The sequence below is a fragment of the Opisthorchis viverrini genome (assembly GCF_000715545.1).
Source record: "Opisthorchis viverrini unplaced genomic scaffold opera_v5_7, whole genome shotgun sequence".
Lineage (NCBI taxonomy): Eukaryota > Metazoa > Platyhelminthes > Trematoda > Opisthorchiida > Opisthorchiidae > Opisthorchis > Opisthorchis viverrini.
The window spans coordinates 3,192,947-3,205,814 of record NW_008751663.1 but is presented as its reverse complement, the minus strand read 5'-3'; the positions used below and the strand labels follow the sequence as shown (position 1 = coordinate 3,205,814).

At 40.9% G+C, this 12,868-nt stretch overlaps 2 protein-coding genes across 2 annotated transcripts in view; one reads left to right on the top strand and one right to left on the bottom strand.

Moving 5' to 3' along the window:
- Window positions 1-12,868, top strand: part of T265_00737 (hypothetical protein) — a gene marked incomplete at both ends in the record, with an annotated part of 150,759 nt that overhangs the window by 17,413 nt on the left and 120,478 nt on the right. The window contains 2 exons of the mRNA XM_009164586.1: window positions 5,750-6,007; window positions 11,432-11,581. Of these exons, the coding sequence (XP_009162850.1) occupies window positions 5,750-6,007; window positions 11,432-11,581 (408 nt within the window). The remainder of the gene's footprint in view (window positions 1-5,749; window positions 6,008-11,431; window positions 11,582-12,868) is intronic.
- T265_00735 (hypothetical protein) overlaps window positions 5,370-12,868 on the bottom strand; it is a gene marked incomplete at both ends in the record, with an annotated part of 51,672 nt that continues 44,173 nt past the window's right edge. The window contains 3 exons of the mRNA XM_009164584.1: window positions 5,370-6,109; window positions 7,576-7,626; window positions 7,826-7,871. Of these exons, the coding sequence (XP_009162848.1) occupies window positions 5,703-6,109; window positions 7,576-7,626; window positions 7,826-7,871 (504 nt within the window). The remainder of the gene's footprint in view (window positions 6,110-7,575; window positions 7,627-7,825; window positions 7,872-12,868) is intronic.

Genomic DNA, 12,868 nt, shown 5'->3' with positions numbered 1-12,868 from the left:
GAGGATGATGATGATGATGATGATGATGATGATGATGATGATGATGATGATGATGATGATGATGATGATGAAATGCCTTCCTGACTGTCTATGGGAGCTGGAAGTTATGTCAGTGAAATGCACCACTATCTGTTAATTTGGATGGTTATCAGAAAAGAAGGTACCTAGATAAGAATGCCTATTGACGTAAGCGTCTTGATCACTAGAATTTACAGGTTTGAAATATACTTCCACAACTACCCGAAACTTTTTGACCGCAACATCGGTCAGTCAATCCCAAGAACCCTGGCTCTCGATCCACTCCATACATTTTATTCGTCGCTGCGTCTTTGGTGATTTATCTACGACCTACTCTCTCTCTCACTTATCCTTACTGATTGTGCGAATAATGGTATGTTGTTTGGCCTCAGACTGAGAGACTAAAATTCATACTCCTAGTTGTTGACCCTTTTTGATAAAGTATGAAACGATTCTCCGTCACGACCAAGGCACCACATGTACTGAATATACTTTCTTTCATCTTACAGAGATTGTCCTCATTGACAACAGGACTGAGCTTCACAAACGTTCCGTGGTGTTTCTGTCGGCGGAAAGAAATTTTAATATAAGTATGCACACACTGAGATAAAATTATGATTCCATCAAGCCCGCCCTAGATTGGAATAGGGCTTCCTCAATTCGAAGTCGACGGTGCTGGTTCATGCTCTCAGCCACCCTTCAAGATGAGTCAGTACCCAGGTCATGGTGATATCAATAGTACAAGTTTTTGAAGCTGGGTGATGGAGCGAGGTATCCTAAAGACCCATTTCGATAGAAGGTGAGAATTTCATAATCTTTCCTACACTCTAAGGACCAGGTACCTTGAGTTTGCAGAAGACCCATTTCCACAACCGTAAATAAGTGAATACCATGAATACATAAGTCTTTATGTGCAAGCTAGGTTCTCTTGTCCTCAAACACATCCTCATGGGATGTGTGACGACCTATCTTGCTGTATCAGCGCGCAGATGAATAACTCATTCAACTTTCCTTCAGGTTGAATCATAAAACCCAAGTATTAACATGTAAAGCACCTGTTTGCGACGTCGATGAGCTATAAGTTAGTAAACTGCAAAATTGCAGCTTACCTTACCAGACGTATTAGACGTATTAGATTAACCCCAACTTTCCCGCAGTTTTTTCGGCACAGCTTTGTTGCGTCTTATGGGGTCACTTAACTGAATTTCTTTCGTAGTCACTACGCCAGGAGCGTCTAACTTAAAATCACCGGCTGCAGTGAAAAGCATTTTAGATAGAGGGCACATTTTGATAGGTCAGCGCAAATCTTAGCCTTCTCATTGCTCAATGTAACTAGCACTTCCGTGTGAAAGCAACAAAACAGCCGTTACTGTAAAACAGTTAAGTTGGACGGAGCATTTTAACTACGTTGTACATTAAAATATTGGACGATTTAGGTCTGCAGCCGTTTTATAAAGTTTTCTTGTATGCACGCTGACTTCAACTCGCAGTCAAAATCAATATGACCTGAAATATCTGATTACCGTTAAACGGTTGGACGCAAAACTTACAGTAATCCGGTGGCAGCTACCGACAGTAGAATCTACTGAAACTCTTGGTGTGCAGAAATAGCTCAATGTAAAAGTAAACAGTATGTAGCTTGGCAAGCTAGAAGCAGTCCCTTAAGAAGTGGTCAGGTGGACGCTACGATTAGTTGATGACTCAGTTCAGTGCGCAAGCTAACAACTAACCGCTATTTCTACCCAGTGGTTGACAGCCAGGTATGTACTATTTGGCTAACGGAAACTTCAAAAAGGCATTTGAAGGGGATCTGGTAACTGTTCAATGAACTAGTTTGATGCAAGTGATCATAACATTATTTTTTCCAGTTGGTACTAGGAATCTGTTCAGAACGAGAAAACATTCTGGAGAAAAACGTAATAATAATGTCCCCTTGAGGTAGGATGATCACAGGTCAATGCAACATCTACTTTCTCAGCTCATGTACTGGGCCGTCCTTTATTCAAGTAATCTGTGAACAAGATAAAAATATTTATCAGAAATTGGATTCGGGACTGACGTGTCTACCAAGCAGCACTGATCTGGCCTTTTGACTTTCTTTACATCCATCCTGCATGCGGAGGATAACACCTGTCATGTTGAATCGGTCGTCACTTTTCAGGTTGATTTTGTGCTGTAAATCTTGACAATGTAATGTGATTCATGCCAGAAAACCATTAGATCATATCAGGGTTCGCCCATGCAGTACACCAGTTAGGAATACTTGAAATCTCCTGTAGGAAATCAGCCACAAATAACTTTTCACCGTTACCCGCTTTTTATTTACTCTGCATTTATTCTTACTACTAGAAAACTCGTTGATTTTTTTCCTTTAACCCCGCGCCGTTCACTGCCTATTGTCCCTTTGACAACTCAATGCTGCTGAGTTGTAAACGCGGGCCAAGGGCTCTGGCCTCTCATTGGTTCCAGTTGAACTTGGTGAAATATTCTCCCCTATGCCAAAGAAACAAAGATGTGCTTAACCGGTGAAATTTCCGGATGATAAATCAGGAGATTTCTATTTGATTTGTGTGGAAACTAGTGGTGACAAATTCAGTCATAGCATGCAGCAGTGATATAAAGCACCATGTTCAACGTCACGCATGGATTCATGTATGTGACAAATAGTGGTGGAATTCAGAGGCCACGGTAGAATTTACTAGGGTCCTTCTAAAAGAATACAAAAACTCGTAATCGATTTGACGTTCAGACTGCCAGAAGGTGCCACTTTAAAGCGCTTTCCTAACATGGAGCCGGAGTCCTTTTTAGAAATTTCGGATTCGGATTTCTTCATGCTTGTCAAGATAGTCCATCATGAAAAGCCAAGAATCACTTCAAAGCTGCTTCATCGCCATTGTGACTAAATTACGTTAAACGTCCAGTGAAACCTAAAGGATATTTGAACCAAGATATTCCAATCAGTGGACAACAATACATCCCTCGACCACCAGTAGGTTCAACCTGACGATTCAATCTAGAGTACATTAGATGCAACCAACTAACATCCATAGTTAGTCCGTATCCCACACGTACTTGAAAAACACCCTTCTGTGTTTTCACACCCTTTTGCAACTGCATCTGGCAAGTGGCTCAATGAGGCACGGCTTTCATCTCCCCATGTGCCTAAGTATATTGACCAATAAGTTTTGCGCTCTCAAGTTTCTAGAATAAAACCTAAGCCACAAATGACAAGTTTCGATGTGCCTTTACCCTGCGCATTTCCATCACGTTGACTGAATTTTACAGTATCGCACTACACAACGCTCACCACGTTCAACATACTTCACTGATGCTCTATATATATCGGGTGGACCTTTGTTTAGTTTTCGAAATAGTATGAACTGATAGATGATATCTCTCGAAACACAACAGGTGCGGTGGTGGGACCGTGTTTCTGCTCCAGTTGTGTCTGCTGTACATCTTTGTGATTTTCTAATACCTGTAGACGTATTCTGCCATCGTTTCTGAACCCTAACAGTCCTGTAGGACAAAGTTCTTAGCTTTATATAATGTGGGAGTTTGCTTAGATATGTAAATCAGTGCTTACCCAACTTGCAGTAGGGAAATTTACGAATGAGTGCACGCAACCAGATAGCTGGGCGTGGCTTTCTGTCCGTACTGTCTTATTTGATGCGCACAGCCCACTGAATTCAAGTCCACCATGCGTTGTCAGAACAATATATCACATAGTTCGTACTGTACTTGTTTACATTGAGGAATTCTTGAAGCAAGACTAGTATAACGCGGGTCAAACGAAATTTCGTTCTGTTCATTCCCCTATTCTCTGCAAACCAAGGTGGATTTGGGGCTATGTACATTTCTTCACTATTTCTGCCAATTAGGTATAAAAGAAACTCCACGCCGCATTTGTTTCACCAATCCAAAATTGTGCGTTTTGACAAATGTTTGGAAAAACGGCTGGAATTTCTCAGTTTTCCGACAAAAAAACTAGAATGCAGATTACTTCTCGAAAGGCTGATGCATGGTGTACAGGAAAACCTGTTGATTCCTGCCAGAATTTCAGGGCTGATCTGATTAATGAATCACTAGTAAGAACAATGTTTACTGCAACTGCTTTGTCCACTACAAGCCGTTCACAAAGCTGACAAGAACAACAAAACAGACTGCCTCGTCCAATCACGTCAATGGGCATTTGTCAGTGTGTCAGTTCCTGTGGGGTTAGCCATATTGCTTGAGCAACGACGAGATAACTGTTTAAACAAATGTCTGAATATTTCCCAGCCAGCTTTCAGAAAGGATGACGATGAACCGTCACCACTTCCGCTTCGACTCAACTGATGGACAGGGAACACCGGGTCAAAGTAGTTTTCCCATTAACCTACAACGTGACATCAAATTCGTTGAATTCTATCAGAAGGAAGCTCCAGGCCACTGCAGACGGTCTCGCACATCTGGCCTTGTTATTGCGCCAGCCAGGCATACAGGCGGTAGCACTCACTTGGCCGAGAGGTGGGTGCGTCACACGAATTTCTTATTTTGTTTTGGATTCCTGCCAACCACGGACTAGTCTCTGACGAGTAAAACTGTTTGACGAACATATATCGGAAATGTGACCCATATTCAATCCATGTTGTTACCTTTATCTCTGCGGCCCTTGACAACATATTTTTTTCTCCCAGATGTACGATCTTTTGTCTTCACCCCTCAAGCTAGACGAAACCATAATTGTCCTCTCCCACAAGTTTATTTGCGAATCCATTCACAAAAAGTAATGCGGGGCAAACGCTTAGCAGTTAACAGTGGCGATCAATGTGATCGAACCAAGAATTACCTCGTGTGGCGAACACTCACTGCCACTTCCTAATTACCGAGTTCATATCACAGCAATGTCATTTGTCAGTTTAAAAGCCAAACCCATCCACTTTTTGCTAAGCGGATTCCCATAAACCACTTTTATCATGCCAGAAAACAAACAACATTGAATTTCTTTTCCTAGATTTCGTCCCAAAATTGGAAATGAATAACCATTGTTTCTGACAGATGCACAAGGGCAACTCGGTTTGTACTTCCTGAGCTTGCAATCTTAAGAAATCCAAAATGTCAGCGGAGATCATCGGAAAGTTTGTCCTTTGGAGATTACCGGACCTGCTAATTGGGATGACACGAGAAGAAACGTATGACTATGTGATTGGCAGTAGCTAGTTAATGTCAACCAGCTCCCCTCAAATATAGTGACAGTAGGGTTTTTTCTATATAGGTACAAACCGCATAGTTTCCCGGCTTCAGAGTTCAAAAGTGCCATTTTCCTAGCATATTTCTTCTCTGTATAAAACTAAGCACCATAAAATGATCGGCACTCGAATTTGAGGTCATGTTTGAATGTCAATGTTGTTGTTTTTCTTGTTAACGTTGAATAAACTGGTCGGGATTTTAGGTCAGTGAATGCAGTTGGGCATTTGGGATTGGAGGAAGAAAGAACGGAATCGATAATGTACATAATGATCACTGAATGCTAGACAGGGCTGCAGCGTACTGCAGTTGCTCACATTTGATACAGGAATGCAATAGAGGTTGATCGGCCTGTGCACGGGCACCCTCTGATCTGTTTAGCACACAGCTATGAACCTTTCGTGGTGACAAATACCATCAAGCATCTGATTTGGTCCCATATTGGTACGTCCTATTCATGGTGAATCGAACGTAAATATATGTTGTCTTGAATGATCTCCAGATAACGCGTTTGCTACGGCACCTGACTCTGATGAAACTGCTCCTTCTTCCTTCTTCCGTTGTGATTTTTGTTTCCGTCGGGAAAGAATACTTGGCAGTGAAAATGTTGGTTTCTTTGATAAACCTGACCGTGACGTGGGATAGTCCTCAGTGCTTGGTGTTAACCCTTCATCCGGGTACAAGGTCGGAAGGGAATGCGGAGATTTGGATTCCGCGAGCTTTGTTTTATACGGCAGCTGCGGTTGCGGCCGACTTCGAGGTGAGAACAAAACGTTTATCGGGGAGGACATTTCCGCAAGACCCCGGTGACCTTCAAAATCATCCATATGACAAACGCATTTACACGTGGAAGGCTGATGATCTGCATAAGAAAGACAACGAATTATATCATGCTTTCCAGTTAAAAGGCACAAATGCGACATTGAAAGAAACTTACATAAGGAGTAACTAAGGACAGTGTTGCTAACTGTCTCGTGCAACACAATTTTTTCACTGTTTAACACCTTAAAAGGAGTCATTGGTTTCCAGCTTGGTAGTATAAATATTCACTCAGATTTATTTCGTATACACAAAATCTAAGATATATATGGAAGATTTGATACACGCTGCCGAATTTCAGAAGTTTTGCAAATCTGAAGAATGTTGTTTCTAAGTCAGTTTATTCTATGAGACATGCCGGAATTCATCGGATAATCTAAACACAAATTTAACGCAAAACGCTCGACTTTGACGTAGACAGCTAAATTCGAATATCCGGAAGATCTTTAGCATTCATTGGTTTTCAGGCTGTGCGGTAATCAAATACATGCCAAGTTCCTTCTAAAAAGAATCCTGGGCAGGATCAAACGCTCTAATTTTGTCCTTCAAATTTCCCTTATGCTTGCTCCAGCGTCCTTTGAGTCACACAAGTCAAGGCCTGAACGTTTGACGCCCTGCTTTCGAACATCGAACGTTTGGTAATACGCTACAGAATACTTATTAAATGGAATCGTAACTTGATGCAAATTACGAATATGAAAGGCAGTCATAACCTGAAATCTTCCGGAACTCAAACAATTCCACTGCTTTCAAGCTACACATGCATTCATCCACAGTAGAGCTACCTGTAATTGGGCAGGCTTATATCTTTTGTAGTTCTTGGGGAAGGCCAGATTGAAAGCCAATTGCAAAATTATTAAAAATGTTCTGGCAAAAGAGACAGTAGTGTATCGCATCCTGTTAACCAATCTGCGGTGAAAAACATTTTTCATATACGCTAGGACCATGTAGCTGAACTGTCAAAACCTGAAAGCTAAAGCACATTTCGGTCCGTTTTTCGTTGGGTAAACAATTCCTCGATGAACTGTAAGCAAATTCGACCTGATAGTTTTGTGCTAACACTTTATCCTTGATCACTCAGAGTTTTAACTTTCTGTATGGCGAATAATTGGGATGCGAGAGCCGGCAACCTAGATGTCCCACGCAAAGGCTCAGGTGAGACACAGGTAGCACCAGTAATCCGGAAATTGATAAAGGCTGATCGCGGGTTTCAAGCTGGTGAGCAAACAATTCATTTTTTTGTCACTTCAGTCACTGAACCGTTTAATCAGACAGTTTGTCATTCAGTCTTTCGGTCAATCGGTTTTTAGATAATGCGTATAATAAAGCGGAAACCCCAAAAGTCTCATATTCTCATGAGGATAGATTGAATTCTAGCCTTTCCTGTACTTGGTGCTTGCTCCTAGTGGCACCTTCTTCCAAAATTATTTGGCTAGAAGGAATGAGCATAATATGTTGGTTTATCAATAAATGCCTATTTTTGAAAAAGAATCTACGTAAATGACACACCTGGAGTTGCTGCGCAGCGTAGTAAGTGGTAAACGGGATCACTGATTTCATCTGTAAAAAAGCATGAAAAGGGAACGAGTGAGGTGGGACTGTTTTTTCTAGGCACGGAGAAAATTTTGTCTTTTCTATGAGGTCCCGCTGACGAGATGTCCAAATGAACATCTCATGAAGGTCGGAAGTAATACATGGCTTTTATGTACAAACTAACATAATTTTGTGAACTTATGCTCCTAATAGGCGCTAAACTTACTTGATTCATCCATAGTTTTGGAGGAACGTTTGAAAAAGGCGTCACGCTAAACGAAAACAGACATAAAAAGCCGTATAAACGGAAATTTTACGAAGTGATAAGTAGTATGCGGTAGAACAGTAGCAAAAGGGAAACACTTAATAGAAAGCGAATTACTTCTGGAAAACGAGGCACTTGTGAATACTGTTACTGACCGATTCCAGAGTTAAGCTTGTTGGCCCGTAACTAGCTTGAAGGAATAATTTGCCAAACACTGAGAAGGAGTTGTTCTGGGTGGCTCACTGCTTTAAATGAAAGTAAAATTCGCATCACTTATCCATCCACCAAGAATGTCTGGTACATTGTTAAATCTTTTGATTCACGGGGTATTATAGTCGTACTTAGTTGAGGCTTTTTAATTTATGAGGTGTGACTGACTGTCAGCACATCACAAATCATCACCCGATGGCAAACGCCTGGGTGTTGCAAACACCGGGTGAGGTCATAAAGGTCGGATTACTCTCTACAACGTCTTTTGCACTATCAGATCATTTGTAAACATTTCTTTCGAGTGATCAATATATGGTGATAATATAGATTTCCAAGTTGTTCGTCAAATAAGTTGGTAGCGTGCGTTGTGATGCGCTCGTGGCATCAAACACGCGCATAATAAATCTTCAAAACATTGTTTATGCAATAAGGTTCGCCTTAACCATTTGAGTCACGGAACCAGACATGAGTAGTATACAGCAGAGCAGTAGTCAAGAAAATGAACCAGGTTTATTTTTGTCAGTTTAATTTTGGTAATTATTCGTGCAAACTTTGTCATGAAACAGTAAAATTGCTTTTACAGATTACTGGTAACCCAGCCATCTAATTCAGGAAACCTCACTTATACTGCCACAGAGTATCAGGAAAGTCACCAATGATCACTGCCTTTGGAGGCTGATTAAACCAAATATTCATTTTTGAACACGTCAGGATTTTGGCTGCGATTCTTTACTGGCAGTGATCGCCACTTACAGGCTTGTCGGTGGCCCATCACTAGTCTGAAGGATACCGTGAACGGAAAACCGTTTTGCTTTGCGGGTTATTTTTCCGCACCCTGGTAGATTTTTGCAGGGGAAGATTTAGAGTCCTTACACGTCCTCTTCATTTCACACCCCAAACAACCTTTTGAAACACTTTCGCAGTTTGAATTGGATTGTACTTGTATACTTTTGTAGTTATATCATGTAGTGTGATATTATGAAATAAAATTTGCAATGCTTGTCAGATTGGCCGGAGACTATTACCATAGGAAAACTTCTTCAATCATTTCGAAAGAGTCTTGAGCCACGAGTAAACAACATAACATTACCATAACGTTACCTGTTGACGATAAAGCTCAAAATTTTGGTTTTCACAGGAGAATCAAGTGAATCCCGTGCTCATGATGAGTTTTTTGTGAAAACCAAATTGGTTTGTGAATGAGCGTATTGTCGAAATCAAGTCCAATTTGGGTTCACGTAGAACATAAGGTTGACGGAAACTCGGAGATTTCGCTTACCAGATGAGCCCTAGGTAGGGCAAAACCGGTCGTGGGATTTTGAAGAGTTTTCAGCAGCCTTGTGAGTAGTTTCCTTCATAAAGGCTCAGAAATCTTTGTTTTGAACATTAATCAAGAATTCTGAATCGTGGATGGGTTTAGTGAGATGGTACCAAAGACGTATTATTGGATTCAGCCTAGGAAATATGGACGCACCATCAGCAAAAGATTTTTCTTTCAAGGAAATCTTCCTAGATAATTCAAACCACGAAAAACGGCAAATATTATTGGCCTACGAAAATCCAGCTCTTTTATAAAGCTATCTTTTATTATGTCAGAATCCACGAGAGTGAATAATTCAGATATTCACGATCTATGTAAGTTTGTAACGAAAATGCACCATTGTATTAATGTACTCATTGTATGAAATGATCTCCACTTTCCGCTATCTGGGTCATTAGTAAGGATTATTGGTGTAATGGAAACTCACCAAAACCCATAAGGATGACAAATATTTAAGAAAGACGTAAATTATGTTTAGTTGGAGCTCAAATACATATTCATAGGATGTGTTACGTTTTCCTGTGTCCCCATCCTGTTAACATCTGTTGCCACTGAAACGTTTGCTTCTGGTTTTGTCGCCCACGGTTTCGCATGTTTCGCGGACAGAATTCCCGAAGAAGCCTAAGGGGTTTGAAGGGACAGCCTGAAACTAGGGTAGTGAGTAAACGTGTCGATTGATGAGTGCCGGTTCTCAGCCATCGGAAATGCTCTTTCCTTCCCTGATCTAAAGAGTCCGATCCACAGAATTAGTTTTGAGGATTTGTTTCATGGCACGGAGGTGATGCAGGAAGGAATATAGTCATATAACAAGCTTTCATCCTGAATAATTCAGGTAACTTTATTAAAATTCTACTATGATAAAGATGACACTAAGATAAGTCACCATCACAAGACGCCATGTCTTCGCAGCCAGTAAAACACCATCAGGAAGTAATTAGTCATCATGTTCGGCTAACTGCTTCTTCAGTTATTGGGTTCAGGTTTTTCTCGTTTGCAGTGTGCAAAGAAGTTTCTGTTCCTGTGTGATAATTTAAGTGCATCTGGTATGCGTTTGCTGAACACTGTCAACAAACTGGCCTCATAGATCAGATGTCTTTGCATTAAGCCTGACACTGTGAAGTCTTGATCTGGATTTTCCAAGCTAGCGCTCACGTCAAAACAACCAGAGTTTTTCAACCTGTATAAGGCACCCGTACAGTGCGTCTCGTAAAAACTATATGCATTAGCAACGGTCTGGAAATTCTGACACCTTCTGAATGCTCCATGGGCAACCGGCATTCGGCATCCGGTAGATACATGATTGGCCCTGAACATATGACAAACAAGCTTAAATACGGCTGTGCAAACGGTTAACTTTATCCGCATCTTGCGATTTAATGTTATCATACAGAGCTATGATTCGATCACTCGAAGCTAGGAATATTTTTCATCTGCCATCAGTGGGAGCAAATGAGAATCATTTCTACACCAACATGACACCCAGTGAATGTGGTAGACGTTGTTCAATAAAAACATGTAATTTCAATCACAACGTCCTCTAGTTCGTTTTGTCTACGTAGCCAAAGCTGGGATAATGAGAATCCTCAAGGTAAAGCCTAGAAAACCCTGAGAATCGCATAGCTCCAGGAAAACCGACTTACTATCGAAGCACATTTAGATTTTTTTATGCAGTATTTCTCCTTACATTGTTTGAGGACAATCATCAAAACGGTTGTGAGGTCAATATGAAAAACAGTATAGCGGAGGCTATAATCAAGCTCTCTGTAGTGTGCCCCTGTTGCGTAATGAATCTCGTGTTCTCAACACATTCATCAGGTGGGCGTTGTTCCCTTAGAGCATATGGATGACAAGAATGCTGATTGGTTGCCGCGACTAGTTGGATTGAGTTTTGAATGAATTAGTGACCGATATGTGTGCCATTTCGAGGTTAGGAAACAACTCCCTCCTCATTGACAGGGCTATGGGCCTCATTCTTGTAACGTAGTTGTACAGTCATTAGAAGAAAAGCATAAGTAGGTTTTTCTTGTTTGTATAAGGCAAAGTTTGCGTGTTCACCGTACGGAGAGGGGGATCCGAGTCATATGCCCGATCAAAATCACAGAAATCGCTCGAGCCTTAAGTGTGAGAAGCCACCAGTCGGCGAGCAAATTAAGAATAAAGGGCGAGTGGCTGTATATGCTGCCTACGTAAGTTAGTCGATAGTGATCAGCCATGTGTTGTCCAATAATACAGTGTTTGACTATTAGCCAGGAAATAACTAGTCGGAATATTTCCAAGGTCTTTAGGATATCAATAAAGATAGAACAGCTTTCGGATTCTCCTCTACTTTTTACCTTGAATTGACTTGAATGAAGGGACAAGCTATTGGCTGAGTTATCTAGGTGTAGAATTGTGCAGCCCTGTCATTAGGTGCTTTGTTGAATAGATGAAACGTGACTTAATGTAGTTACGTTTCTTCCTTATAGAACCGTCAGGAGCAAATATCAATTCACGAAAGCAGTTTTTGGTGTGTCATCTCCCTACTGGCCGCCATTTCTAGGTACGGTGCCCTTTATCTTCCGCTATTGTGAAAAAATCCAGTATCTGTTCGGAAACTGCTTAAATTATCCCTATTATTAGTGCCCCGTCTTCCGACAGATATTCTAACGCCCTTATACTTTTCTATATTTCAATGGTCCTATCTTGCGGATCTGCGTATGAACTTCTTTTGAATATATTCCACTGCTAGAATCGGCCTTGATATATATCGCAGCTTTTCAATACACAATCGCACATCACTGTTGGGAAGGGCTTCTAAAATCCGTTTGTGTCAGAAGCTATGACTAGTTCTATATAGTTCGAGTTTTTTTTATCAAAAAACGAGTGCTGGAGTGCGATATTCTATCAAATAAAACAACGTTGATCATGACCCTATGCATTCCAGTGCATCCTGCATTTATATTTTTTGTTTCATTTAGTTGCAGAATGAGACCCTTGCTTTATTTGTCACCCCTGTGTTGAATTTTTGTATTTGAAGTATTACCAACGCCCATGTCAATATTTGTAAAAATAACAGTCCTCTGTCCTCTACATATTTACATGAAACATTGTTTTTTTTACACAAACAGACAATCTTAAGATAGCTTAAAATACAGCTAATAGATCAGCAGCATTTTCCGATTGCTGTGACACCTAAGCTCTAACTAAGCCGTTACTGTTGCAGAAAACGTTTCAGCTTGGGCAAGTCACGTGACTGGGTGGATGGTTGAACATTTCTGTCCGTGTTCAAAGTGCACATGGTCGATCACTTTAGCGGGAAAAAGAAAGCGAAGATATATGTCAGTCATCTAGATACCGCTCTTTAGTCACAGAAAGTGAATGCTGCCTAACCTATTCACCTTGATCATTAGCAATGTAGTGCACAGTTTTGGCTTTCCGTTAGAAGTGTTCTGCTACGTGCAATTAGGTGATGTGTCAAGGTGAAAGATTGATCA